At 39.2% G+C, this 25,940-nt stretch overlaps 3 protein-coding genes across 3 annotated transcripts; all 3 read right to left on the bottom strand.

The window, feature by feature from the left end:
* Positions 1–1,752: 1,752 nt before the first annotated feature.
* Positions 1,753–2,655, bottom strand: LOC119657249 (attacin-B-like). The gene is made up of 2 exons (XM_038064068.1): positions 2,381–2,655; positions 1,753–2,311 (listed from the first exon to the last, which is right to left on the bottom strand). Exons 1-2 carry the CDS (start codon positions 2,548–2,550, stop codon positions 1,921–1,923), a joined length of 561 nt encoding a protein of 186 aa, XP_037919996.1. The 5' UTR covers positions 2,551–2,655; the 3' UTR covers positions 1,753–1,920.
* Positions 2,051–13,212, bottom strand: LOC119657250 (attacin-B-like). The gene is made up of 3 exons (XM_038064069.1): positions 12,874–13,212; positions 12,682–12,804; positions 2,051–2,160 (listed from the first exon to the last, which is right to left on the bottom strand). The coding sequence occupies exons 1-3, from the start codon at positions 13,041–13,043 to the stop codon at positions 2,133–2,135; spliced, it is 321 nt and encodes a 106-aa protein (XP_037919997.1). The 5' UTR covers positions 13,044–13,212; the 3' UTR covers positions 2,051–2,132.
* Positions 13,213–18,538: 5,326 nt separating this feature from the next.
* On the bottom strand, positions 18,539–19,235 carry LOC119658132 (attacin-B-like). Its single transcript, XM_038065401.1, has 2 exons — positions 19,066–19,235; positions 18,539–18,996 (listed from the first exon to the last, which is right to left on the bottom strand). Exons 1-2 carry the CDS (start codon positions 19,233–19,235, stop codon positions 18,606–18,608), a joined length of 561 nt encoding a protein of 186 aa, XP_037921329.1. The 3' UTR covers positions 18,539–18,605.
* Between the last annotated feature and the right edge of the window lie 6,705 nt (positions 19,236–25,940).

A 25,940-nucleotide genomic window follows, 5' to 3' on the forward strand; every position in this document is an offset into this window, starting at 1 on the left:
CCGTATAGATGAGGATGATCCAGCCCGGAAAGTCTATAAAGGCAATATTTATGGTAGAAAAGGAAGACGAGGTAGACCCTGCCTGAGATGGAGTGATGGCGTAGGCCAGGACGCCAGACAGCTTTTAGGAATACCGAATTGGTGAACCTTGGTGCAAAACCGGGTTGTCTGGAGTTCCTTATTAAGGCAGGCCTAGATCGGATACCGGTTGTTGCGCCGTTGATGATGACGATGACTAGCAATTATGAAGAGTTTTCTAGAATCAAACCACAGCTTTTACTTTGGTGCCAATGTGCAACTCTCCATGTGGTGTTGTGTGGTGGCAAGTGCCGATATAAATATACGACCCATAATAAAATGTCATTAATTGAGAGAGCCATCTGAAGAACCAGATATTCCAACACAACTCATTTCATACCTCAACTTCGAAAAGGTAGCAAACAGTTAGCCAGATTTTTAAACTGATAGGCAGGTAGTTTGCCTTTTGGATTTGTGTAACCAGGAAGGAGTTGACCCGCCTCGAAATGGGTCATTATTTAAATGGTGCTTGTTTTCGCTTGCATGTTGCGTCTGCCGCATCCCGTTGGGCTGGTGAGTTGCGACCCTCTAGCTGTCGTTCGACAGTGGGAGGACGGTAGTAGGGTTAAAAATATTGATTTATTGGGCCTTTTCTCGGGAGTTACTGAGATCGTCGGACACGTTCGAAAGGAGCGTCGCGATATTATTTAACTGTGGAATTGTGGAAGCATCGGACACGTTCCAAATGAGCGTCACGATATTTGGTTAAGTGTGGAATTGTGAAAGCGGATCGACGAATGGAAGAGATTGAAGGCTGGGTTGATTCCTGCGACAATTGGGAAATTTATGGAAGTTCAGCACAGTGTACGCGTGACGAAAGAACTGGTAACGCATTCGGTGAGGGGGATGGATGAAAGGGCTAGTGATCGAAACATTCAAATACGGACTGCTCCTTCAAGTAGAAATAAAATCATCTTGGCAATCAGCGCACTCAAATGACGGCCTCCCTGAAGAGTTGAGAGGGGTTTAAATGGACCATGACATCTTTCCTCAAACACCTTCATAACGCTGTTGATATCAGTTTGCTACTCGCTGAGTCATGGACCTTGACTAAACGGTTTTACATTTGTAATAGTAGGTAAAAGTCAATTGGTGTATCTAGAGAGCGTTGTTTCTGAGGACTTGATGTCGTCGGATGCGTTAATAGCGCTAAATCCGCTTTCGCTATTTTATTTAAAATTTGGAAGTGCAAGTATCTCAATATTAACAGCAAGTATTCTCTCTGTTCTATTGTATGGAAGTAGAGCATGGGAAGTGACCGTCACTTCTTGTATTTAAAATATCTAAGCTTCCATCAATTCATGCTTGCGTCGTGTCTTCGTAAACTTCTGGAATAAAACAAAACGAGTGGGTCACTCTAGAACTATGTACGTGGCGTCGAACAGTAGAGGAGTGCAAGCTCCTCGACAAATCATGGAGACAGTCGAAGCGCATTGCTGAGAACCGGGGGGCGATGATGCACCATCCCCCATATAAGAGAATATTCGACCATATATTTCTGCAGTGTCCCAAGAACTGACACTGCAAAAATATATGGTCACATATTCTTCTATATGGGGCATAAAGGAAAATGAAAAAAAAAAAATATTGGATTATATAGGGAAATGGAACGAATCTGCCAATCATAGGAATTTTAAAAGACGTATTTCTAAATTTCATTTTTTTTAAATTGTCTATAAAGTGCTTTTAACATTATTGTAACTTTGATTTGCTTAGTAAATACTACGTATTACAACATTATATATAATAATATATAAGAAATTTTTGTCACAGATCAGCTGATTTTATCGATAAACTATAATATGTAATAATGGAGTTTAAATATGATAGCTATAATTATATCTAAAATCTCTTAGTAATTCCTGCAGATACTCCAAAGTTTGTTTTCCCTTGAAAAGGGCCACTCAGGTGAGTTCTTGAGTTAGCCATGACATCAAAAGAAGTATTTGGGTTTTGGAAGATATTTGCTCTTGCTCCTACGTCCATTGAACTACCGAAACCGGGGATCTTATTCACGCCAATGGAAGCTCCGTGTCCATTAGCATTGTTATAATTCAGACCTGCTCCGTGTTGTTTGAATTGAAATCCGTCATTTAATTTTGTTGCACTGGAAAATGCTTGGGCATTGACACTGTGTTGATCGTTGCGGAAGAGGTTTGCACTGGCAGCATGGGAAGTGGTTGCTGATACTCCGGGGACAACGGTTTTTGAAACCGATAGACTATGACCATTGCTGAATAAATTCAAATGATTTTCTAAGGTTTAATATTGAACACGTTATTAGGTTTTATGTAGATCTTACGCATTAGCACTTGCAAATACTCCAGCATTTGGTGGTCCTCGTAGAGTATTACTTCCGGCAAAAGCTCCAGCTGTGATATTCGCGTTGTCGGAACCAAATTGCTTGCCAGCGGTTACGGTCACATCCTGTCCTCCAGCGGGATTGGATACTGCATTACCTTGGATATTCATTCTAGAGAAAGTACTTTCTTCCTTTTTCTTATGAAGATTTGTCGAGTTGCTATAAGCGCCTTAACACTTCCGTTCAATGGACACTACTAATATCGAGTTGTGTTGATCCAGATATTTTATACTAACCCAGTGTGTTAGCGAATCACGACAAATTGGTACTTCCCCTAGAAATTAAAGTAGAAAAAAGCTATGTATCATATTTAGGTGGACCACACTTCGTGGGAATCACTTTCAGATATAAATAAACACACCGGAGAAATGCTAGTTCTTGTGCCAAATGTGGATTGTCATGTATGGACAATATAATGATGAGTAACTTTTTCGTGTATTATCTGAAAGATTATTTCTTAGGTAGCTGATAATATGTTTCCGGGGGTAGAAAGCAAATGAGTAAAATAAAGTGCATACCACGGTTTTTATCAATAAATTTGAAAAAAGGTAAATTCTCTTATTTATATTTGTTTTTGATGATGATCTTTTATACATTTCCTGTGATACCTGATTAACTAGTTTAATCAACGGTGCTTTTTATGTTAGTTAGTCAATAGTACCTATGCTTTATTTGGATGGGTATACACCCTATTAAATAATTATAAGTGCATAATAAAAACCTTTATTTTAATTTAATCTTGTTTTGTAGAATTATGATGGCTTTAATGTATTCTACCAAAAATAGAACAAAATTCATTCTAAAAGTATAAATAGTAACTTCATAGTGAATATATATACTATGTGCAGAAAACGCCTTTGTGCCTTTTTGGCTTTTTTAATAAAATTTTTTCGATGCGAAATTTAGTTTAATAGTGGTATGATTCGTTGGAAATCACCTTCGCTAGCCTATCGGCACCAATTTCCAAAAATGAAGATAGTACACTTCATAAATTCATGATTGGATTTAAGTTTGAACTTTTGGCTGGTCCCTCCACTACGGGTACATTTTTAAGGTTTTGTGTAAACACAAATTAAAGGTCTCGGTTAGTACTTTTCGAGGCCGGTCTCAGTTTTGACATTTGTTGGAAAAGTGGGGAGTGCGGGAGATTGAAAGTGATCATTTTTTAACGAACCCATTCTCAGAAACTGACCAACCGAAAAATTTGAAAAAAATCAGGGGGCTGCCACTATATGGTGCCTAGGCTCCGAAATACCTTTCATACCGATACCTGTTCAAATAAAGTTAATAATAGTACATAACTATAATTTTTAGTAATTGACAGGAAACCCCCCTTAACTTCACCCAAGAATCACGAAATTTTTCAACAATATAGGCTACAGCAGCTAGAACATGATCCCGCCAAATTTGGTGAAAATCGCACTATTACTAACAAAGTTATACTAGGTCAAAATTGTCGCTCCTCTGCCAATTCAAGACTATGAATGTCAATATCACTTGAAAGTGGATAGTTTCACATAATATATGCATATTTTACGTGCTACATGCTAATGGTGCAAATGCACAGTCAAATGTTTTTATAAAAGAAATACACAAAACCTTTCATACCTGAAGCGTCCAGCTTCCGGTTTTCCGACTTGTTTTAATTTAAAAGAGTTGATGTGACTTTCGCTTCATGAATGACGGCATTGAAAAGTCCAGATATCCAATGAATTTCTTCAGAAAATTTTGTAAGCACATTGCCAAATAGTCTTACATGCATTTTGACGTGTATATTGCATGATATAAAGCACAGCGTTGATGCCGGGTCTCTTTGGGACACTGTAAATCACACCAATACTTTCGGTTACCGTTGCGGCCATCCAAATTAGATTTTTTTCTATCGCCAAATATAACTTTACGGAATTCCTGCCTCCAAAGTAGGTGTCTTTCGGCAAAGTGCAATCGGCCCTTATATGACGCAGTTTCGATATAGATTTTGCTATCCGCGAAGCATATTGAAGGTTTCGATTTCCATGGAATATTTGACAAATCTAATTACTGGTCACATTAAGGGGATGCCCTATTATGAGAAAGTGACCCGTGATCCTGCTGACGATATCGACATCATGAGAATTACGACCACTGACGTACAAACTGCCTTAATTCAGATGGAGCAGGCGGCGCGAGATCTTGGGCTGCACATCAATGAAGGCAAGATAAAATATATGGTGGCAACGTCAGCATCAAAAACCACCCAACCAACAACATCAAACCGCACTGGCCAAACGGGAAGAATAAAAATAGGAGACTACAACTTTGAAACCGGTGATAATTTCTCCTATCTAGGGTCGAAAATCACAACCGAGAGCAGACAGCTAAGACGATGAAATCCGCGCACGGTTGTTGACAACAGCCTACAAAGCCAACAGAGCCTATTTCAGTTTACAAAAACCGTTTCGCTCGAAACATCTTACAATCGGGTCAAATCTTTTGTATTCCTCGGAAACCTGGGTTCTTAGAGAAGAAAATTGCGCGTTCGAGAGAAGAATCCTCCGAAGAATTTTGGACTCCGACATAACGTACATAACGACGAAATCTATGAGTGATATCACGACCATCTGGTTTTAGGGATATCGAATTGGTGGAACGCGTGCAAAACTGGGATGTCTGGAGTTCCTTATTAAGGTAAGCCTAGAGCGGATACCGGTTGTTGCGCCGTGGATGAAGATGATCAATCGTCGACTTCCTTCCACTTCGCTTTATAACACCGTAATTATTTACACCTTCTAGAAAGTAACCACATTTTGAGAATGATTAAGTTCTGCTGCAATTTCACTAACTTTTCTACCATTCCCTCTTAATCCCGTGATCAATCCACGTTCCTCTTTTGAAAGGTGCATAGCGCGTGGTACTTTTATCGCAAATTGGAATTTATATAAACCACTACTGTTTTCCTCTCTCAATATTATATTAAACAAACCGCTTGAAAAAATAACGAAAGTTGTCGAGCAACAATAACAATCCAACTGAAATCAATTTGGATATATAATTATTTATTACGGAAACAATCAACATTTCAATTAACTAACGGTACATATACCGGCTATTCTTCGAATGATTTTTTCCTTAAAAGTAAAGACCATGTCCAAAAAAAGCAACTGCAGTAAATAAAAAAATAATATATAAATGAGGGAAAAGACAGAAATGGGTTTTGCACATATATTTTTTTAACAGGGTGTATTTTGGCTGAATAATTATATGGTAATAGACTTGCCGCCTTATTTTCACTAATGACGGGAATGACTTCTATGGTGCAACCTAACGAAACTCTCAAATACCGTTTTTGAAAAAAATTATCAGCATTTCAAATTTGACCCAAATTCAAACAGACTGAAAATCCCGCGCCATGTTGTGTGACGTTACAACTCGAGCCAAGAAATCCATGGCAGAATCTAGTTTCTTTGGAGTCAGGTTTAAATTGTGAGGATAATTTCAATGTGAGTTAACATTTTTTAAACTTCAATCCCAATTGATAATCTACGACTACGTTAGAATTTTGTCTCACTATTATTCAAATTTAAATCAAGTCACAAGGGAAAAGATACCGTAGAATATTCAACGTCCCGCTCAGTGCAAATTTATTTTTTTCTAGGTTGTGAATCTTTCAGAAACTTACGTTTTATTGCCGTTCGGGTAAAAATGTCAGAATTTGCTATATAGCTTGTTACCATTACTGTCGTAACGTAAAATAACTTGAAGGATTGTCCATTCAGTCATCAATTTCCCCCTTTCCAGTTAAAAACTGTTTGATTACTTGACAGGTAACACACACTAAATCGGATGCCTTCACGTTGATAAGATTCAAATTGCTCGCTCGAAGACGTTATCAAATTATAGTAATTTGGCAGGTGAAACTATTATTTCGGCGTAAAAAAACGATTCGCTCTGTGCATTAACTAGTGTAACACTAAAAATCACACCACAGCAACTTTACATATGCAAGTATGTGTTATCTAAATATACCTAAACAAAAATTTCAATTTCCTTTGTGACAGAAACTCCACTTTGTTATTTACAACACTTGTTGATCCCAACTACAGGAAAATGAGGATGGTTTTAGAAAAAAAATTGCTAAGATCAGGTAAAGGAGTAGTTTAATTAAGTAAAGATGGGGTTCCTCCACCATGTCGCTATCAAAAAATATCCAGCATGCATATCACAGTTGACTTGGTTGTTCGGGCAGATTCTGTCGAGAGAATGAGTAAAAGTTCTAGACGCAAGGGCAGGTTCAGGATCTAAGCAAACTAGTTTGAGTCACAAAAATTTTCGCCTGGACGTTTAGCATTATTACTTCCTCGACAATGTACACAGACTAGTCAAGTTAATATCATCCGAACATCACGTCCGCCATATTTAAATTTGGTGACGTCACTTGGGTCCTGATTCTGGAGTAGTCCGTTCCGGTTTGAAAATTGATGCGAATATTTTATTGAGAAGTGTCAAAATCAATGGTGTTTAGGACAAATTTCTGTGAAAAATTGAAAATGGTGAGGTGCGCGATAAATGGTTGTGATAATTACCAAGGCAAAAGAGGAAGCACCATGAGATTCTTTCGTTTTCCGAAGATGAGACAATTTGCGAAGAGTGGAGCAAACTTTGTGAAAGTGTAGGAAGATCGACTTCAAAAATGCCTCTGTGTGTTCAGAACATTTTGTGGAAGTCGATTTTAAACTTCAAGACATGCTTCTAGAGACTTTGGAAAGCAAAAAGTGGTTAAAGGATGACGCCGTTCCGAGTGAGTATCTATGGCAGCAGGGTAATGACAGCAAAAGATCTAAAAAAGTAAAGCTCAAGAGATAAAAAAGGTGGTAAGGAGGTAAGATGTTATTCAATTTGAAGATGAAATTTAAAAAATACAAAAAGGCTAGAAGTTTTCATCCAAAGTGGAGGCATAATTCATCAAACGTTGCTTGGTTTCTATCTTGTGAGCAGCGTGACCGAAAAGCAGTAGCCAGGTATTGTTTTCTGTTTATATTTATTTGTCGTGCCTTCTTCTTGGACGAAACATTCTAGCTTTTTTTGTTTTTTTTTCATTGGGTGGTTGCCGATGAATGGAGGGGTCCGCGCATAAAAAGTGGCACAGCAAGTTGCTGTGCACTTAATGCAGTCCACCATTAAGTTCACGGTGGGCTTAGCACTCCTCAAACCTCTCAACAAAATCAATCCAAATTTAATTTCCGATAATTGTTTTAAAGGCAATTGCGAGTTGTCAAAGCGAAGTAGAAAGTATTTCGCCTATTCAATCGACTCGAAAAGATGGCGAGGTACAAATAGAGTAAGTTAATATTAGGGTGGAAGTACGTTTGTTTCGCTAATTTAAATAAAATGTCTAAAACCGGGTTGATCATGATTGTAGCAAAGAAATTGAAATGGATTCAATTTTGGTTGCAGTATTAACAAATCTGTGATCATCTTACCAAATTAGAATTTTGAAATCGTATATCTCCAAGAGTTTTCTACCGATTTCCGCAGATATTGACTTTATTCATAGATGGAAAAGTTACCTACAAATCTTGGTAACTTTCCTTTAGCCATAATAGTTCCAGAGATACAAGATGTTCATTAAATTTCACTACACATTTCTCGTTTCAAAAGGCGTCTTCCGCAATATTGGGGTTTCGTATTGATTTTAACTTGTCTAGTCTGTGTATACTGCCTCCTCGGTAAATCAGAGTATCTTGCCAGAGTCCTTCGGATGCGATGCATCGACATCTGCTCTCTGCAAGAAGATTGAAGCTGTGATGCGAAGAGTTGCGACATAGAATCTACACGCGATAAAAAGAGTATATACCACCCTACTTTTGGCAGCTCGCGCCCTCAATATGGTGTTAGTAGAGTTTCCGTAGCCTAGTAGTTAAAGAAGTCTAGCAATTTTATGATCGGCTGATGAAGATCATTATCGTTCCAGATGACTTTGCAATTTATACCGTTATCACCTATATGCCACAGACAGTTTGATCCAATGTCGATAAAGATGTCCGTTTTGAGAATGATGGGGTCCTAAGTCCGCATCAACTTAATGCTGGACCGGATCAAATGGGGAGCAACTTACTCCCTCTTTCTTGGTCCACGGACCCTTCGCTTAGGGCTTGCACCCAAACTTTTTAAAAAAAGTCAAGCGACGACGGCTTTACGGTTTCTTACCAGGGCAGAGGCAAATCGTCAGACGCTGCTTCACCTCTGCCCTGGGAGCAGCGTGACCGTAGCGGCTCGCAGATGTTGAATGCTCCTTTATGTAATTCGTAGAACACGACATGCCTACGCATTATATTGAGCGCAAATCCGTCTTATTGACCAGAGCTGAAATATTCGTTTTGAGAACGATGGGGTCCTAAGTCCGCATCAACCCATTGGTCCCCATTTGGTCCGGTCCAGCATTAAGTTGGTTAATGGTCTTATCGGCGAAAAAGCAGATGGTTACTGGTGCCAAGCGATAAAGACTTTAGCGTCCGCAGTGAGAGTGGCTACTGTATCAATATCTACTTGTTAATATATGATTTATTGAATGGTTATCATACCTTTCTATATTTAATAGTGTGTTGCAATTACTGTGAATGAAATCGGGTTCGTCAAAAACACGATATCATCTCGAGGCAGAGGTTGTCGTTGTATTGCTCTAACACCATAGTTGAAAGTGTGACAGATACATCAAAACGGCTTAATTCTCATCTGGGCTCTCCAAGGGAATGCCCTCACGCTGATTCTCCTCCTTCCTTAAATGAACACTGCCACGCAGGACCTTCAACTTTTAACCGCTTATACGGTCCTTCATGCAGATGATATTTTCCGTAGAATGTACAATATACATAGAATATCGTTGGATCGTTAAATAGCTTAGATTGGTGTTCTTAGTACGGACTTCACCAGAAAATTGTTTCAAATATCATCGCAACTTGGATGACGCTCCACAAGTGGTGCCCTCAGACACAAAATCTTTACTTTAGAGGCGTCGTTCGCGTGTTGTTCTCTAGGGTCGAAAAATTTCTAACAGTATTCCAAATATACATGGGATGAAAAGGCAATGAATATTGACATTCAAGCTGCAAAATTGGAAGAAGGTATTTTTTAAGCAGGCAAATATGCGAGCCTATGGAAAGTGCACTTTTGAATACGAAGTTGAATGGGACAAAAAAAGCATGGATGGCTTCTGGGGAAATGTGTAATTGCTTCTTACCAGGAAACCATCCAAAAGTTTCCTTTTGCTTATAAAATCCTGAAATGTAACAGTTCCTAGAAAAAGATAATACTAAAGTAAAACGCTGTTGTTATACAAGAAGCTAGATTATTTTGGTATCGATTTGAAGTCCCGTCTCACACAGGCTCTTAGCTGGATTTAATAGCGGAGATTTTGCTTGCCAACGCATTACTGCGCCATCTGCAAGAATCGATCTTTCGAAATTGAAAAATCATAAAAATTAACATTAAACATTATTGGAAAAATTATTTAAAAGTGTTTTCCTTTATCATGATTCCTATTTTCTAGTCTTTATTTTATGGATAGGATGAATTCATTTTTTTGTGAATGATATTTGAATTGCAGGTTGAATTTTCAACCCCATCCCTGAAGGGAGTGCATAGTTTGTGGAGGGGAGGCTCCTCCTCTTCAATTTCGATGAAAATTCCGGACGGTCACTTCCCTTAAAAAGTAGTGACTTTCAAAGTAGCCTTTTTAAGACCGATGGGTTCGTCCAGAGCAGAGGGAACTCATGAGAAGCTGCTTTACCACTACCCTGGCAGCAGCGTGACCGAAGTGGCAACAAGGTGATTTTTACTCCCTTATATATATTTTAAATCACGCCAATTCGGTCAGGGCAGAGCGTCTGATGAGTTGCCTTTCCCCTGGAAGAAACCGCGTCTGCCTGTATTTTTGTTTGTTTCTTGTTTTTATTCGTTGGAATGTGCAAAAATTTCAAAGCCTATTGCAGGCTGCTGCCATGCGGTTAAAACCATATCCTGCTCTTGTTACTCTCCCCACGGGACTGCTATAAAGCATTTCATCGCGTGGCAGGACCAAATCTATATAATTAAGCACGATAATCTCCATATCCACTTAAGGACTGCGTTAGCGCGTTCTTTATTTCCTCGTGGCTATGCGGTAGGTCCATCTGTTTTGCCTTTCTGCAAAAGATTCCTGCCATGCTAGTTGCCGTCAAAATGCGCCACACTCCCCGATTGCATACATTTCGTCGTAGAGATGCTCACCTTCGTTCCCTAGATGTCTATGGGGATTATCCCTGCTAGTACATGTGCTGCTTCTAATTACCTCTGAAATAAGACGACATCGACTTCGTTCTGCCTCACCAATGTTCGGTACTATCCTCGAGATGGTTATAGCGAAGACGCTTTAATGCAGCGTACTCAATGTGTTTTTTGAAGTTGAGCCTTTTGTCAATCATTACTCCCTATTTAAGCGTCTGCTTGTCTGCCTGTTACACCGGATTTTTTCGGAAACGGCTGAACCTATTTGGTGAGAAGAGGTGGTCTGTGAATCCCTTTACATATAGCATGTGGTGTCATTTTCTGTTGAGTTTAAGAAGAGGCTCATACATGCGAAAGGGGGAGCAACATGTTTTTTCACTGAATATGGCCGTGCGGGGGATTAAATGGAAAGGCTGAATTAGTATTTTTTGAAGCTGCTCCTATTTTTGATATTGGATGGAACGTAGGGGACTGAGGGCTCAAAATGTGTCTCAAAAAGTAACATAGGGCTCATTTTCAGAATCTATCAAACCGAAATCTGAAAAAAAAGAAAAATAACAATGCTATATCTATATAAAATCTAGACCTTCAAAAAATCATCTCATTCCAATATGTGGTCAAATAAAGTTTATAATAGCATATCATATGTTACCATATGTTACTAATTCATCACGAAACCCTCCTTAAGTTCATCTTGGAGGTACAAAAGTTGACATCAGTATAAGGAATGAGACAGGACATCATTCTGAAGTAAATCCAACTATTATTAACATAGTTATAAATGGTCAAAATTTGCTATTTTGCGTGAATTTACTGGATTCTAAGACATGACGTCATTATCAAATAAAGTGAACTGATATGAACGGCGGGTCACGAGGAAACATTTTAGTTTCCCTTTTAAAAGTTTTGTTTGTTTTCACAAACAAAATTTTTAAGGTTTCGGCGTTTCCTTATTAAAATCGGTTCAATGCCTGTCTGTCTGTCCGCCTATCTGCCTATCTGTCATATGCGCTTTTCGGCTATAGCGATTGTGACGAAATTTGGTGAGAAGGTAGGAATTAAGAACACCCATACATGCAGTAAGTTACATTTTTCTATATTGAGTTTAAGGGGGACCACGTGCATCATCTGTATATCAGCATTAATTACTCGAGACAGACATATATATGTATATTCGTATATGCCTAGTTTGCTCACTATTCGACATCAACAATGGAATACGACAAGAGGATGCCCTATCATGCGTCCTCTTTAACCTGGTATAGTGTAGTCGCTTCTGAGTTTTCATTACTTTTTTTTTCAACTCTAGGTTAAAGAGGACACACGGTAAGAAGCGGAAGTGGGACACATCTTAGAATTGCGACAAGTTTATTGTAGGTTATGCAAGCTTATTGGTAAATCTTGGAGAGAGTTGAAACGCTTTGCCGGCAAATAACAGCGGTCTGGAATAGGTGTGGTTGACGCGCCAAGCCATGGAAATGAAAAAAATATTATGTTATAAAGGACAATGGAAGCAACCTCCATCTCATAGGAATTTCAAAAGATGTATTTCTAGATTAATTTGTTTTTTTAATTGTCTATAAAGCGCTTTTAACATTATTGTAAATTTAATTAGGTTGATGGATATTACGTATTACAATATTATATACAATAATTTTTGTCACAGATCAGCTGATGGAATATTTTATCGATAGACTATATAATAATGGAGCTTAAGTAGCTATAATTGTATCTAAAATCTCCTAGTAATTCCTGCAGATACTCCAAAGTTCGTTTTTCCTTGAAAAGGGCCACTCAGGTGAGTTCTTGAATTAGCCATGACATCAAAAGAAGTATTTGGGTTCTGGAAGATATTTGCTCTTGCTCCTACGTCCATTGAACTATCGAAACCGGGGATCTTATTCACGCCAATGGAAGCACCGTGTCCATTAGCATTGTTGTAATTCAAACCCGCTCCGTGTTGTTTGAATTGAAATCCATTATTCAATTTTGTTGCACTGGAAAATGCTTGGGCATTGACACTGTGTTGATCGTTGCGGAAGAGGTTTGCACTGGCAGCATGGGAAGTGGTTGCTGATACTCCGGGGACAACGGTTTTTGAAACCGATAGACTGTGACCATTGCTGAATAAATTCAAATGATTTTTTAAGGTTTAATATTGAACACGTTATTAGGTTTTATGTAGATCTTACGCATTAGCACTTGCAAATACTCCAGCATTGGGTGGTCCTCGTAGAGTATTACCTCCGGCAAAAGCTCCAGTTGTGATATTAGTGTTGTCGGAACCAAATTGCCTGCCAGCGGTTACGGTCACATCCTGTCCTCCAGCGGGATTGGATACTGCATTACCTTGGATATTCATTCTAGAGAAAGTACTTTCTTCCTTTTTCTTATGAAGATTTGTCGCGTTGCTATAAGCGCCTTAACACTTCAGTTCAATGGACACTACTGATATCGAGTTGTGTTGATCCAGATATTTTATACTAACCCAGTGTGTTAGCGAATTATGACAAAATGGTACTTCCCCTAGAAATTAAAGTACAAAAGAAAGCTATTTGTCAGATTTAGGTGGACCACACTTCGTGGGAATCACTTTCAGATATAAATAAACACACGGGAGAAATGCTAGTGCTTGTGCCAAATGTGGCTTGTCATGTATGGACAATATATTGATGAGTAACTTTTTCGTGTATTATCTGAAAGAGTAATTTTCAGGCAGTTGATAATATGTTTCCGGGGGTAGAAAGCAAATGATTAAAATGAAGAGGATAAATCAGTTTTTATTAATAAATTTAAGAAAATTAAATTCTCTTATTTATATTTGTTTCATACTAACTAGTTTAGTCAACGGTGCTTTATTTTATTTTAGTTTATTCGATGCTGTTTATTCTCTATGCTATTCAGTAGGAGGAAGAAATTCGATAGAAGACATAGAGCACAGAGAATAGTTTAATATTTGGGCTGAACAATAGTATGGCAATTGCCGAGCCGGTTTTTCGATCCTGACGAGAAATAAGCATGTGATGTGATAAGAAAGTGATGTGAAAGCGGGATCGGCATCTGAGCAAACTAGTGCAAATCGAAGGTCTTTTATAGAGCGTTTCAGATGGATTGCGTCGACATCTTCGCTTTGCAAGAAACTGGACAGTATGATGCTAAGCGTTGCGATATAGAATGTGTACATAATGCCATCTTTGAGAGTTTTGTCGATGTTGTTAGAAAAACCGACCGAAAATAAGAATGTATCCAAAATTATATCTCTATGCGGGGTATCGCTTCGGGCAAAATACTCAAAAACCCCGCCGCATTTCTGGGAGGATTTGGTCATTTGGTCTCATTACGAAATCATGGCAGTTTACATCTTCCCCATTCTCCCTGCTATGCGTATTCTCTGCAGCACAGATCTAGAGTCTGTGAATTCATAGATAAATGAAATTATCGCAAACAAAATGTACAATAAAGCTGCCGGGAAGAGAAGAGGAAGGGCTGTATTTGATGCTCAAACACTGTAATAGACTCAAGAAGAAGAATCATTCTCTGGCCACGCCTATAAATTGTCGTCTGTGAACTTGAAGAGCAAAGAATGTTACTAGGCCGGTAGAAGATCAACGAATTAATTCAATTTATTGTTACCAGGCATTGACATCGAAGCCTCCAATAAATGTAACTAACGGTGTACGTGCAGATTTACGTGGCAAAGGCTTTTTTACGTCTATTCAGGATATTTCGCTTCCAAAAAAAAAGTCAACTAGAAACCGTATATTCTTAATGACTCCTCAATTATCAACTTGAGCAGTAAGTTGTGCAATTATGAAGAGGGGATTAGCCAGTATATAATTTCTGGGTGTAGTTTGCAGAGCAGTACCGATTATACATGCAATACATGAATCTAGGAATCGAGTGAAACTAGTGTTAGAGATTACTATTTCCATTGACTAAAACATTGTCCACAATACATTCGATCTGGTTCTGCTTCCGAAGAGAAAATAATCAATGTGACTGTACCATTGGACCGCAACTTTGTTGAAAATAGCAAGAAAAAATCTGGAAGCATCATCTTTTGAGAGAAAATGTGAAGTACATATGGAGACATCCGAAAATCCAAGCAGTCTAGCTATAATTTCAGCGACAGGAGGATTAAGTCCCGTGATACTTAGTTAAGCGCTGAAGACTCTCGATTAAAGGGCCGAACTATACAAAAAGCCATTATTCTTTTAATGTGAGCTATAGCGCGAAGAGTACTATTTAGTAAGAGTTTGGCCTATTGGGTCTGTTTTCAATTTGTGTTTTTACTGATTCTAGTTTTTATCTTTCGAAGAACCTGTAAAAAACGTTGGGTGCATGATTGGCTCAACTGTAGGTAGATAAAAATTCAACTGAGGAATATAATTTCCAAAATCCATTTACAAGATCAGTTCATTTTGGGATGATAACTGGTGAGAATACCTTATACAAAAAAGGAAAAGAAAAGAAAGAAAATAGACTAAAGGAAAAAGAATTGAAATAAGCACCAAGTTTTTTGGGTATCTTGATTTGCTTTCGAGCACCTGATCCTGTTTTAAAATTAACTAAAAAACTTTGAAAGTTAAAAATAAAATGTTGTGAAGTGGTCTCCTTCTATTCACTAATCACTTCCACCAATGCTGGTTGTTATTAACATGAAACTCGTGAGGATCGTGTTCGCCATTTTTTTCAGTCCTAATATGGACTAGACGGACATTCATCATCGAATCGAGCTGCCGTTTTTTCCGTTGATCTTTAGGTCACTTCTCATCTAGTTGGATGATCCAATCAGCCTTACCCAGGGAGTTTTCATCAATGCGGATGACATGACCATATCATCGAAAGCGTTTCTTTTGCAATTTTCTTGAACCGTTCTTAAACTTGCTTCTTTATAAAGTAGAAGGGTTATTCATTATTAACTTGAGAGCTTTATTTTATAAAACCTCGCGATGAGACTAACTCAGTCAAAGACGGTCCCAACGCCCATTAGAAAGGAGATGGTGCGAGCCAGTGTAACCTGAATGGCCGTGTAAAATCCAGGTGTCTCACAAGTAGCAGTGCCTTCAATAGTACTCGCCAATAATTTTGCTTCACGAAGAAATTGACTCTCCTGTAAGCTGGGAGAAAAGGCGACTAAAAGGGATAGAAATCGGTGTAACCTTTTAATTGTCATGGGAAAGTTACCCATGCCTCGGTATGGATTTACTGGTAACGACCAACATGAGCTGGTATTTGGAATGTATGAATGTTTCTCGATGTCGGTATTGAGGACCCCCAGAATGCTCGCTTTCTCCAATTTAAATGAGAATTCTAGCGTGACATATTTGAGATTCTGGAATTATGTGAGGTTAGATAGTGGAAATCCGGGGAGCACTTCTCTTCCTCTTCCGGCACTGCGCTATTGTAATTCTGAAAGTCTTTCGTAAGTGGGTCTGAATTGTGGGTGGGGTCGGATTATGATGCTTACGTTATCCACAAGACGAAGGGTCTAATTACTCAGGAGGCTGAGGAACATTTTAATCGTACAGTGTTCTACACCAATGGAGAGGAGAAGGATGGTTTTGAATGAAGAAACTGGGGTCTAAAACACCTTGCTCGGACAAACACTGGGTTGGTCCCTGTAACGGTAATGGTGAGAGGTTTTTGAATTTCTGTAGCTTCCACCATTCTCATTGGTGGCGTATTGTTTGACCGTAAAAGTTGCCATAAGATCAGTTAGGTTCAACTGTGCCGAACGTAGATTTAAATGTTGTCTTCTGGATGTGTGTAACAAGAGAGGTGCTAATATTGGCCTCAAAGGGGTCATCATCTAGTGGTAGCTCATCGCCGACCCCTTAACTTCAACATAGACCGTTTGTATGATTCAGCGGCCGCCCGACAATGGCAGAGCTATCTTGCTGATCGAACGGCAGATATCTTGAATAACCCATGTGAGGATATTGGCGAGTATGGGATAGGGCTGCCATTATATATGCTCTTTCAGATCCTAAATGACGTCCCGATGGGATGAAACAAGATCTCGCTCATTGTGGAATCTTGCAAGCGGATCGGTGAACGTAAAAGAGTGAAGGTGCTATTAATCACTGCGAATAATAGGTGAACGTAGTGTACGCCGTGATAAAAGGGAATTTCTTATTGCTCTGGTCAGGAAAGTAAAAGCTGTGGTAGATAACAATGATTTCAAAATTTTAAACGGCATCATGAAAAAATTTGCATGTTGTCGCAAATCTTTCGATGGTATTGTGAGGGACGTTAACGGTCGACTCTTCATTCATGATGATGAGCAGCTGAAGAGGTGCAAGGAACATTTCTGCACAGTTTTCAACCGCATCACAATCCGGAGAAGTCCCACTTCTCGTACATGAAATGACTATTCACTGAAAGATGTGGATACGGACTGCTCTTTTCTCTTCCAAGTAAAAGTGAATTCATCTCGGCCATTGATGCATTTGAGCGCAGCTATTCATCATTGTTTCTATAGTTTGTGTAGAACTTCTACTTTAAATTATTCGAAAATGCTGAGAATTTGAGATTTTTTCTAGACAGTGTTAGAAGGGGCTGTCTTGTCGATACAAGATCACAAAAAAGATACCTGTGTTGTTGGAAGGGTATGGAGGCTCCCCGTCCAAAGATAATAGCCAAAATAACATTGGGGCGCATCAGGGAGTATCTCCAAAGATTATTATTATTATATTAGTAAGCGATTACATAATACAATTATGTTATCCTTAGCAGCCAAAAATTTAAGCGCTAGCAACAAAGGCCTTGGGCTTATCTCGAAAGATTTTTCGGCACAGAGCTGGCTAGTTCCTAGATTCTCCTGCATTAATCACATCAACACTACGCGGATAGTTTTGGAACAGTGCGCGGTCGCATCATCTGCTCCTCATACATTTTAAGAAGGTTTTCAACAGCGTCAACAGGAAGTATATCAGAAGTGCTTTACACAGGAGGGATATTGCGTAGAAACTAACAGCAATTATCAAAGCGGATGCTATTGATTGCAGCAAGGTAAAATCCCTTGCAGTCGTCGGTAACACAGACGGTGTTCGGAGCACGTAGAGGACTTCAATGGGTGATGACATCTTTTCTCAAATACTTAACTACGCTGATAATATCTTTTTGCTTCTCACCGATTTATCTACCTTGGTCAAGACGCTTTAAATTTGTGAAACGAGGCAAGCAGAGTCGGACTAAAGGTAAACATAAACAAAACCCAATCTGAACAAAAAACATTGTTTCTGCCGATTGCGGCACCGAACTTGATGTCGCTCGACGCATTAACAGTGGTAAATCCGCTTTCGCTCGTTTGTCTTAATTAAGAAACGCAACTATCTCAACATAAATATTAAGCTGAGACTGCAGGGTGTCAGAGTTTTCTCTGTGTTATTATCATATATGGTAGTAGCACATCAGGCAACTTACAACCACCTTTACCCAAGATCTCCACGATTCAATTCATATTTACGTTTTGTCATCGTGGTATTCTGGTTGGCTTACAGGCTAGATATCCGTAGACGTGTTGATCAAGAAGCGAAAGTGGTACATATCTTATAGAGGGTGGGTTATGCAAGTTTATCGGTAAATCTTGGAGGGATTTGAAGTGTATTGACGGGAATCAGCAACGATGGGGTGTGCGGTTGGCTCCCCGTGCCATAGAAATAAAAAAAGAATATTCTGTCCTATTTATAGTGGAACCAACCTCCCTTTCATAGGAAAAAGACACATTTTTAAATTAATTTTTTTTTAATTGTCTATAAAGTGCTTTTAAAATTACTGTAAATTTCATTTGCTTGGTAAATAGTTATGTATTATAATATTATATACAATAATATATAAGAAATTTTTGTCCCAGATTAGCTGATGGAATATCCTATCGATTAACTATATAATAGTGGAGTTTAAATAGCTATAATTGTATCTAAAATCTCCTAGTAATTCCTGCAGATACTCCAAAGTTCGTTTTCCCTTGAAAAGGGCCACTCAGGTGAGTTCTTGAATTAGCCATGACAGCAAAAGAAGTATTTGGGTTCTGGAAGATATTTGCCCTTGCTCCAACGTCCATTGAACTACCGAAACCGGGGATCTTATTTACGCCGATGGAAGCACCGTGTCCATTAGCATTGTTATAATTAAGACCCGCTCCGTGTTGTTTGAATTGAAATCGGTCATTTAATTTTGTTTTACTGGAAAATGCTTGTGCGTTGACACTGTGTTGATCGTTGCGGAAGAGGTTTGCACTGGCAGCATGGGAAGTGGTTGCTGATACTCCGGGGACAACGGTTTTTGAAACCGATAGACTGTGACCATTGCTAAATAAATTTAAATGATGTTTTAAGGTTTAATATTGAACACGTTATTAGCTTTCATGTAGACCTTACGCATTAGCACTTGCAAAAACTCCAGCATTTGGTGGTCCACGTAGAGTATTACCTCCGGCAAAAGCTCCAGCTGTGATATTAGTGTTGTCGGAACCAAATTGCCTGCCAGCGATTACGGTCACATCCTGTCCTCCAGCGGGATTGGATACTGCATTACCTTGGATATTCATTTTAGCGAAGGTACTTTCTTCCTTTTTCTTATAAAGATTTGTCGAGTTGCTATAAGCGCCTTAACACTTCAGTTCAATGGACACTACTGATATCGAGTTGTGTTAATCCAGATATTTTATACTAACCCAGTGTGTTACCAAATCACGACAAATCGGTACTGCCCCTAGAAATTGAAGTACAAAAGAAAGGTATTTGTCACATTTAGGTGGACCCCACTTCATGGGAATCACTTTCAGATATAAATAAACATACGGGGGAAATGTTCGTTCTTGTTTCAAATGTGGATTGTCATGTGTGGATAATATAACGATGAGTAACTTTTCGTGTATTATCTAAAAGAATATTTCTTCGATCACTGTTTCCTGGGGTAGAAAGCAAATAATTGAGCTGAAGTGAATACCTCCGTTTTTATCAATAAATTTAAAAAAAATGAACAGTGCTTATTTTTATCTTAGTTTAGTCAGTAGCGTTTATTCTCTATATTCTGCAATAGGAGGAAGACATTTGAATGCGCATAGAGAATTTAATTTAACTTAAAAGAAATTCCCTAACCTAATTCTGCGCTTCACATCTTAAAAAACTACTTCTGAAATTTAAATTTATTCTTAAGGCTAGTACAAAAATATATACAATTTATTTATCTTAAAGCTAATAAAATGAATGATATATGTATTTAAAAATATTCTTCATTTTTTTTTCTTTTTTGATGAGCGAAATGAACACAGTACAATATAATAATATATATATTATAATTCATAACGACCAGAGGTGAAAGTAACACCCATGTAATATTTATATTATTTACATAGTCCCACCAGGAAACAAATGGCAGAACTGAGCACGGTATCCCGCAGTCACCGGTACCAGGATTTATCTTTTTCATCCCGCTTAATATCAATTGTTCTCGCTCTGGAGTATCTCCATTCAAATCCTGGAGCCCCCAGAGTCAAGTTCGGGGGGTATTCTATCCTTTTGTCCTTCGAGAGGAATGAAGCCTGTCGTGAGAGTTTTCTCAAAATACCCATCATTGGGGTAGAACGGCTGCGAAACCTAAGGGTTCTCGCCATGCGAAGCAGATCGCACTATATGATTCCGAATCAATCTGACGAGAACTGTGTCGATTTTTAGTTACATAGTGCTCATAGTTTGACGAAGTTGTCCTATTAAGCCCCGTGCAAGCACGCAGACATTTCCTTTCAAAGATCCTTATTTTCTCCATTTGGTTAGCACTCAAATTAAACCAGATAGCACACCCGTAGGTGAGCACCAAAGTAAGATAACAAATAATCTTAACCTTCCGGCTAAGATGTGGAGCATAAAAGAGTCTTCGAAGAGACATGAATGCCTTGCGAGCGCTTTCTAGCGCAACTTTAACGTGCTCGTTAAATAGGAGACGCTCGTCAAGACGCACACCCAGGTATCTAACGCACTTCTTATGACGAATGCGCTCAGAACTATCCTCGTTCGCGATAATATGGAAATCTCTCCAATTCCGAAATCCGAATCCGAATCCGAAATGCGCATTCGGCAATAATTCCTTCTTCTAGATATGGCCGTTCAAGACTTTCAATACCAAAACCTCAAACACCTTGCTGATGTTAGGCAGCAAACTGATTGGGCGGTAGCTCTTAGGACTGGATGAATCCTTCCCTCTCTTTAAAATCGGGAACATTCCGGCTTTCTTCCATTGTCCTGGAAAGAAGGAATTGTTCAATAAATTATTGAACAAAACGCAATAATTACGAATGGCAATGTCTGGTAAATGCTTGAGGACCACGTTGGGAATGCCATCCATACCGGATGATCTCTTATTGTTTACCCTTCTAAATATGAGACAAAGTAATCAAGCAGATTATCATTCGGAATGAGATCAGCCTGCAACGCAGAGCTAAACTGGAGAATTGTGGTGCCGTTCAGGCTATATGTACTTGAAATTGGGACATCTCGTTCTAAAATTTCCGCAAGTCGCGTTGGCTTGAAGTCCATTCTGGGCTGATGCACCGATTAAAATAAGTTCGAGTTTCAGAGCATCATCCATCACGATGTTACACTATTCGTGTCTATACCTGAGTCTACAAGGTGTTGCATCTTGTTGCCACTTCAGCCTGCGGACGCCACTGTCCATCGGCAGAAGGCGAAATCTTCGTCTATCATACAGATCTTCAATAAGAATAGCATTATGGTTGCTATCGTAAGGAAGAGTCTGTAGTTTCCGTTGAGGATTCCTAAAATTAAAGTTGAAGCGTGCGTCAGCAATGCACAAATCTAGATAGGAATTTGCCCTGGGCCAGGTTGGACTCTCTGATCCATATAATTCGCATTTATACTCGATCTGGTATTGCTCTATCCAAGATTTGAGGAATATCCCTCTGGGATTGTTTGTGGCGTTTAGCCACGAGGTGTGCTTAGCATTCAAGTCGCCAGCATGGTTAATATTTTGTTGGGGCTTTTTAGCTCCCCCTTGTCGAACTACTTCTGCAAATGGGATCCCCGAGACGATTGGTGCCGAAGGGACGGTACCGTTCAACGCCGCTGATATCTGCGTCCTTTGGGCCGATCTTGACACCTGCCGCCTTGTGAGCTTAAAATTGCGGTATGCAGGACATCCACAGTATGATGATCACGCCCTCCGCTTCTCTAGTTGACACACAAAGATTTTTCCTTACCCTCTGCTTCAGTCAGCGAACATTCGGTTGCGGTATGGCCTTTCCCGCACTTTACACATCATAAGGTCATTTGACAGTTCACTGCCGAGTGACCATAGCGCTGGCATCTTCGTCACTGGACTATTTCGCCCCTCAGCAGGCGCTCAAAACGAATGGCCTGGTAATTAAGCGACCTGATGCCGACCAGATCGCTTTCCCGGCTCACCGGGCTTATCTGCACGAGGAAGTGCGACAGGATTCATCTTTCCAAAACGGATCTCTTCGTTCTAAAGCGAGACACTGAGAGGAACTTGACTTCAGTTCCCGTCTCCCGGAGCATTTTGAGCACCTCGTCGGGCTCTTCCTCCGCATCCAAGCCTTTAAGAAGGAAGGTTTGTACTTTTTTTCCTTTGGAGTGTAGGCGAAGTGAGGAGCCTTCACTTGCTCCAGGACCTCCCGTGTTTTCTTGTAATCTGCTATTTTGTTACATTTGACTTGGACTCTCTCGGTCCCCATCTTTTTAATAATAAAATTCGACAGCCCCGCGCTCCCATTAAGTAGAGTGGCTAAATCTCTACAATCTAATTCATAAACATTAATGGAGGCTCCCTTTCCCCTTTTTCTTTATTTCGGGTGCCAGTTGTGATCCCGGTCGGACCATTTTTTAAATTTTCAATCGTAGTTGTATTATTTTTTTTGCATTAGTTAACATTTTTTTTTTCAAAATTGTATTTCTTTTTTAATTTTTTAGAAGCATAGAGCAACAACTCACCCAGTTTTCCTTCTTCACTAATTTTGGACCATCTTATCAGTAAGTTTTGTTATGAAAATTTAAACTTGTCCTAGTCGAAACATGATGGTTCCATTTATATATAGCACATAGTTTATATACGTTGAATATACCTGGTATTCAATTCGATATGGTACTGACATTTTATTTCTTAGAGAATAGTAATTCGACGCAAACCAGGCAAATTTAACCTATAACTTTGTTAATAGTAGTGGGATTTCCACCATGCGATTGCACATTTTAGGGATATAGGATGAACTTAAGGGGGGTATGCAGTACTTTTTCAAAATGCAATAATATATTCTTTTTAATTTTATTTGAGTGTATATCGCAACGGAGAGTGTTTTGAGCCCTAGATATCATGTGCATGAAATACTATAATTTTTTTTAAATTTTCTGGTTGGGTAGTTTTTAAGGATGGGTCCTCAAAGTAATTAACTCTCTTCGGACCCTCGCATTTCCACCCTTTGTCACCAATGTCAGAACATTTACTTCGAAAAGCATTAATCGAGACCTTTGATATTCAGCATAGCTATATTTAATTTAAAAAAAAACCGGTTGCACCCTTTTTCCACGCGTATGACGATCCCTCCTTAAGTTTAGTGTGGAACAATGTAATTCATTGCATGAATGGGAGTTCATAGTTCCACCCATTTACCAAATTTCGTGATAATAGGTGTAACCGTTTCTGGGAAAAGTGTGTATGACGGGCAAATAGATGGACAACAGACCGACAGACCATTTTGTTGAAAATCTTATTCCCCAACAAGAGAGGGGCGTTGGACCATGTAGTTTTTAATAGATTAATAATATAACGTATCCTAGGCGTATTTTTTTTTAATCACTGGCGTCTTAAACGCAAACGTGTGGACAGGATTTTGGGCGTGACTGCTAGTGCTTGTTGGCAATCTGGCGCATCCACACACTTGCCAAGTATCAACAAATAGTCGTAACACAAACGTGTGGACAGGGTCTTTTGCTTGGGATGTGTCTGTTTGCTAGCACTTATCACCGGTCAGATCGAGTGTCGTTTTTTGGCAAAAATCAAAGGATGTGTGCGTGTGTGTATGCGAGATAAAGGAGGGTGGACTTCGCCGATGTGGAATATTCATTATAGATTGCAGTTACAAGCGAGTTTCTGAGAGTTTTGAGTTTCCCATCAGCTAAACAATGCATCAAAAATATTTTTTACTGCGCAAGTAGCAAGTGTCTGAACGTGGGATAAGATTTCTCCGTTTCGTACCGCGATAAACACGACGGGGTGAATGGGGATCCTTGTGGACTCGGTTATAAATTTATCACTTGGATAATGGGGGATCTGTGGAAATCCTATTCATGTCGAATAGATGGACCGCATTGTACGGACATTATTTCATAAACATTTCATACGGGTGGAAGGCACCAGTGTAGAAGACGTTGACGACTGGTCACTTTTCACTATAATGGAGCTTGAAGTGGCAATTTTTACTGGCGCCAGGTCCTGATAGTATCTCGGCAGAAGTAAGTGATGTTCTACCATTGGCCGTTTAACGCTTGTGAACTTTTTCGAGCGAACAAGACTGCAGCTGGAATTTTGGCTTTTAAGTCAGCTAATAATGAACGTTGGGCTATATCTGCAGGCAATTGTCTTCTTATTAGTTCACCGCAGTCTGTTCTACTCTATGATGCGGAAGCATGCGCTGATGTCCTTATGCAAGAAAGTGTATCGTAAACCTATTGTCTCAGAACAGGCTGTGACAGAGAATGCGGGAGGGATCCCCGTTGCCTACTTTGCTAAGGAACGTAAAGCTATCCACAAGTGCAAGGCAGAAATCATAAGAGAGGTGGTTGCTAGTGAAGAACGGTAACGTACACTAAATTAAAATTAAAATTAACCAAAAGGTATATAAAGTGCGCGGCTCATTTGGAACTGTGGCTGAATAGATGAGGGTGAGGTGAGATAGTTCGATGGCGTATCGTTGCGAGAGTCTAACGCTAGGTGCGTACACGCATTCACTCACCCTACTCACAAAAAAGGAAAGGAAACACTACGGTTTGCTTAGTCTTATTCTAACGCTTCAGACCCATAGCTGACGCACCAAAAGCGATTGTTTTGATGCAAACGATGATCCGAATTTTTTTTCCTGCCACACCTTAGATCTATACTTTCTTGCCATCGACACATCACAACCAATGTCAAAGCTAAGTATTGTTTCAGAAAATACTAATCAAGGCTTTCATTTGGTAACTCATACGCTCATATTCAAAGAAATATGTTTCTAATCCCTTTTTGCATGTGACTTTCCCCCTTGCCTTTACTGTTTGTTTTAAACAATACCTCAAAAATAATGATGGTGATTTTGCACGTTAGACGACCCCTAGAAAGTTGACGTACACCACAAAAGTTATTTACTATTTGCACTGGTTCCATATTTCTACCAAAGTTCGTGACGGTTAACTAAGCCTAGTTGCTTTGGACGGGATCGATTCAAATGAAGCATCGGTTTCACTTGAATATTGGATTTTGACATATCTTCTATTATTTCAACTTATTTTAAGCTCCTTAAATTCCTTCGCATGGAAAAGTAATGATAGCAACGCGTTGAAAGAAAACTGAAACTCCTCAAAGCAACGAAAGTTTAGACTTTTGATTGTCTTTTATGCTCAAATTACCTAGTCCTTCAATTCAGGACTCGGCTGTTTATTGCCAGTACACACAACAATGGAATGATTAGGATCCTTTCAACTTCATTTGAATGCAAAATCGTTCTCATTATGTAGAAAGCACCGAACGGAATACGAACAATGATGTAAAAAGCGATCAAGTGGATCTGGATACAAGAGGCAGCCTTTCAAATCTTCTGATAGATTCATATACTATTCCTTATAGCCAACTATTCGTGACGGCAACAGCGGCAGAAGCAATCATTTTCAGTGGAAAAGTCGAAAATTATCCCTTTATTGTGTTCCGAATAAGCAAACGTAAATTGTTCAAGAGGATAATCTAACACTTCATCCTGAAAATGCATAAAATTCGTTGCTTGTCTCTCAAGAGTACGCAAACAAATTAAGCCTTATTCAGCAGCAGTGGCAGCCGCAGCAGCAAAAGCTTTTTACTTAGTATTCATGTGGCTCACACAGTCTATCTCTCTACGGAGAGATCCTTTCGCTGTAAAGAGGAATGTCCTGTATGCATAACTAGAATCCTTAGGTACTGAATGCACATGTAAGACTTATTGGGGGTTTTGCAGGGTGATGGGGACAGCAGATTCGAAGAAATTTACAATCAG

The sequence above is a fragment of the Hermetia illucens genome, chromosome 5 (genome assembly GCF_905115235.1).
Source record: "Hermetia illucens chromosome 5, iHerIll2.2.curated.20191125, whole genome shotgun sequence".
Classification (NCBI taxonomy): Eukaryota; Metazoa; Arthropoda; class Insecta; order Diptera; family Stratiomyidae; genus Hermetia; species Hermetia illucens.

What these genes read in the sequence shown, in the direction of transcription:
- LOC119657249 (XM_038064068.1), bottom strand. Translation starts at nt 2,550, where the DNA reads ATGAATATCCAAGGTAATGCAGTATCCAATCCCGCTGGAGGACAGGAT. An exon ending in GTATTTGCAAGTGCTAATGC is followed by an intron (nt 2,312 to 2,380) that starts GTAAGATCTACA and finishes GAATTTATTCAG; the next exon opens with CAATGGTCATAGTCTATCGG.
- LOC119657250 (XM_038064069.1), bottom strand. Translation starts at nt 13,043, where the DNA reads ATGAATATCCAAGGTAATGCAGTATCCAATCCCGCTGGAGGACAGGAT. An exon ending in GTATTTGCAAGTGCTAATGC is followed by an intron (nt 12,805 to 12,873) that starts GTAAGATCTACA and finishes GAATTTATTCAG; the next exon opens with CAATGGTCACAGTCTATCGG. An exon ending in GTCAATGCCCAAGCATTTTC is followed by an intron (nt 2,161 to 12,681) that starts CAGTGCAACAAA and finishes AATGACGGATTT; the next exon opens with CAATTCAAACAACACGGAGC.
- LOC119658132 (XM_038065401.1), bottom strand. Translation starts at nt 19,235, where the DNA reads ATGAATATCCAAGGTAATGCAGTATCCAATCCCGCTGGAGGACAGGAT. An exon ending in GTTTTTGCAAGTGCTAATGC is followed by an intron (nt 18,997 to 19,065) that starts GTAAGGTCTACA and finishes AAATTTATTTAG; the next exon opens with CAATGGTCACAGTCTATCGG.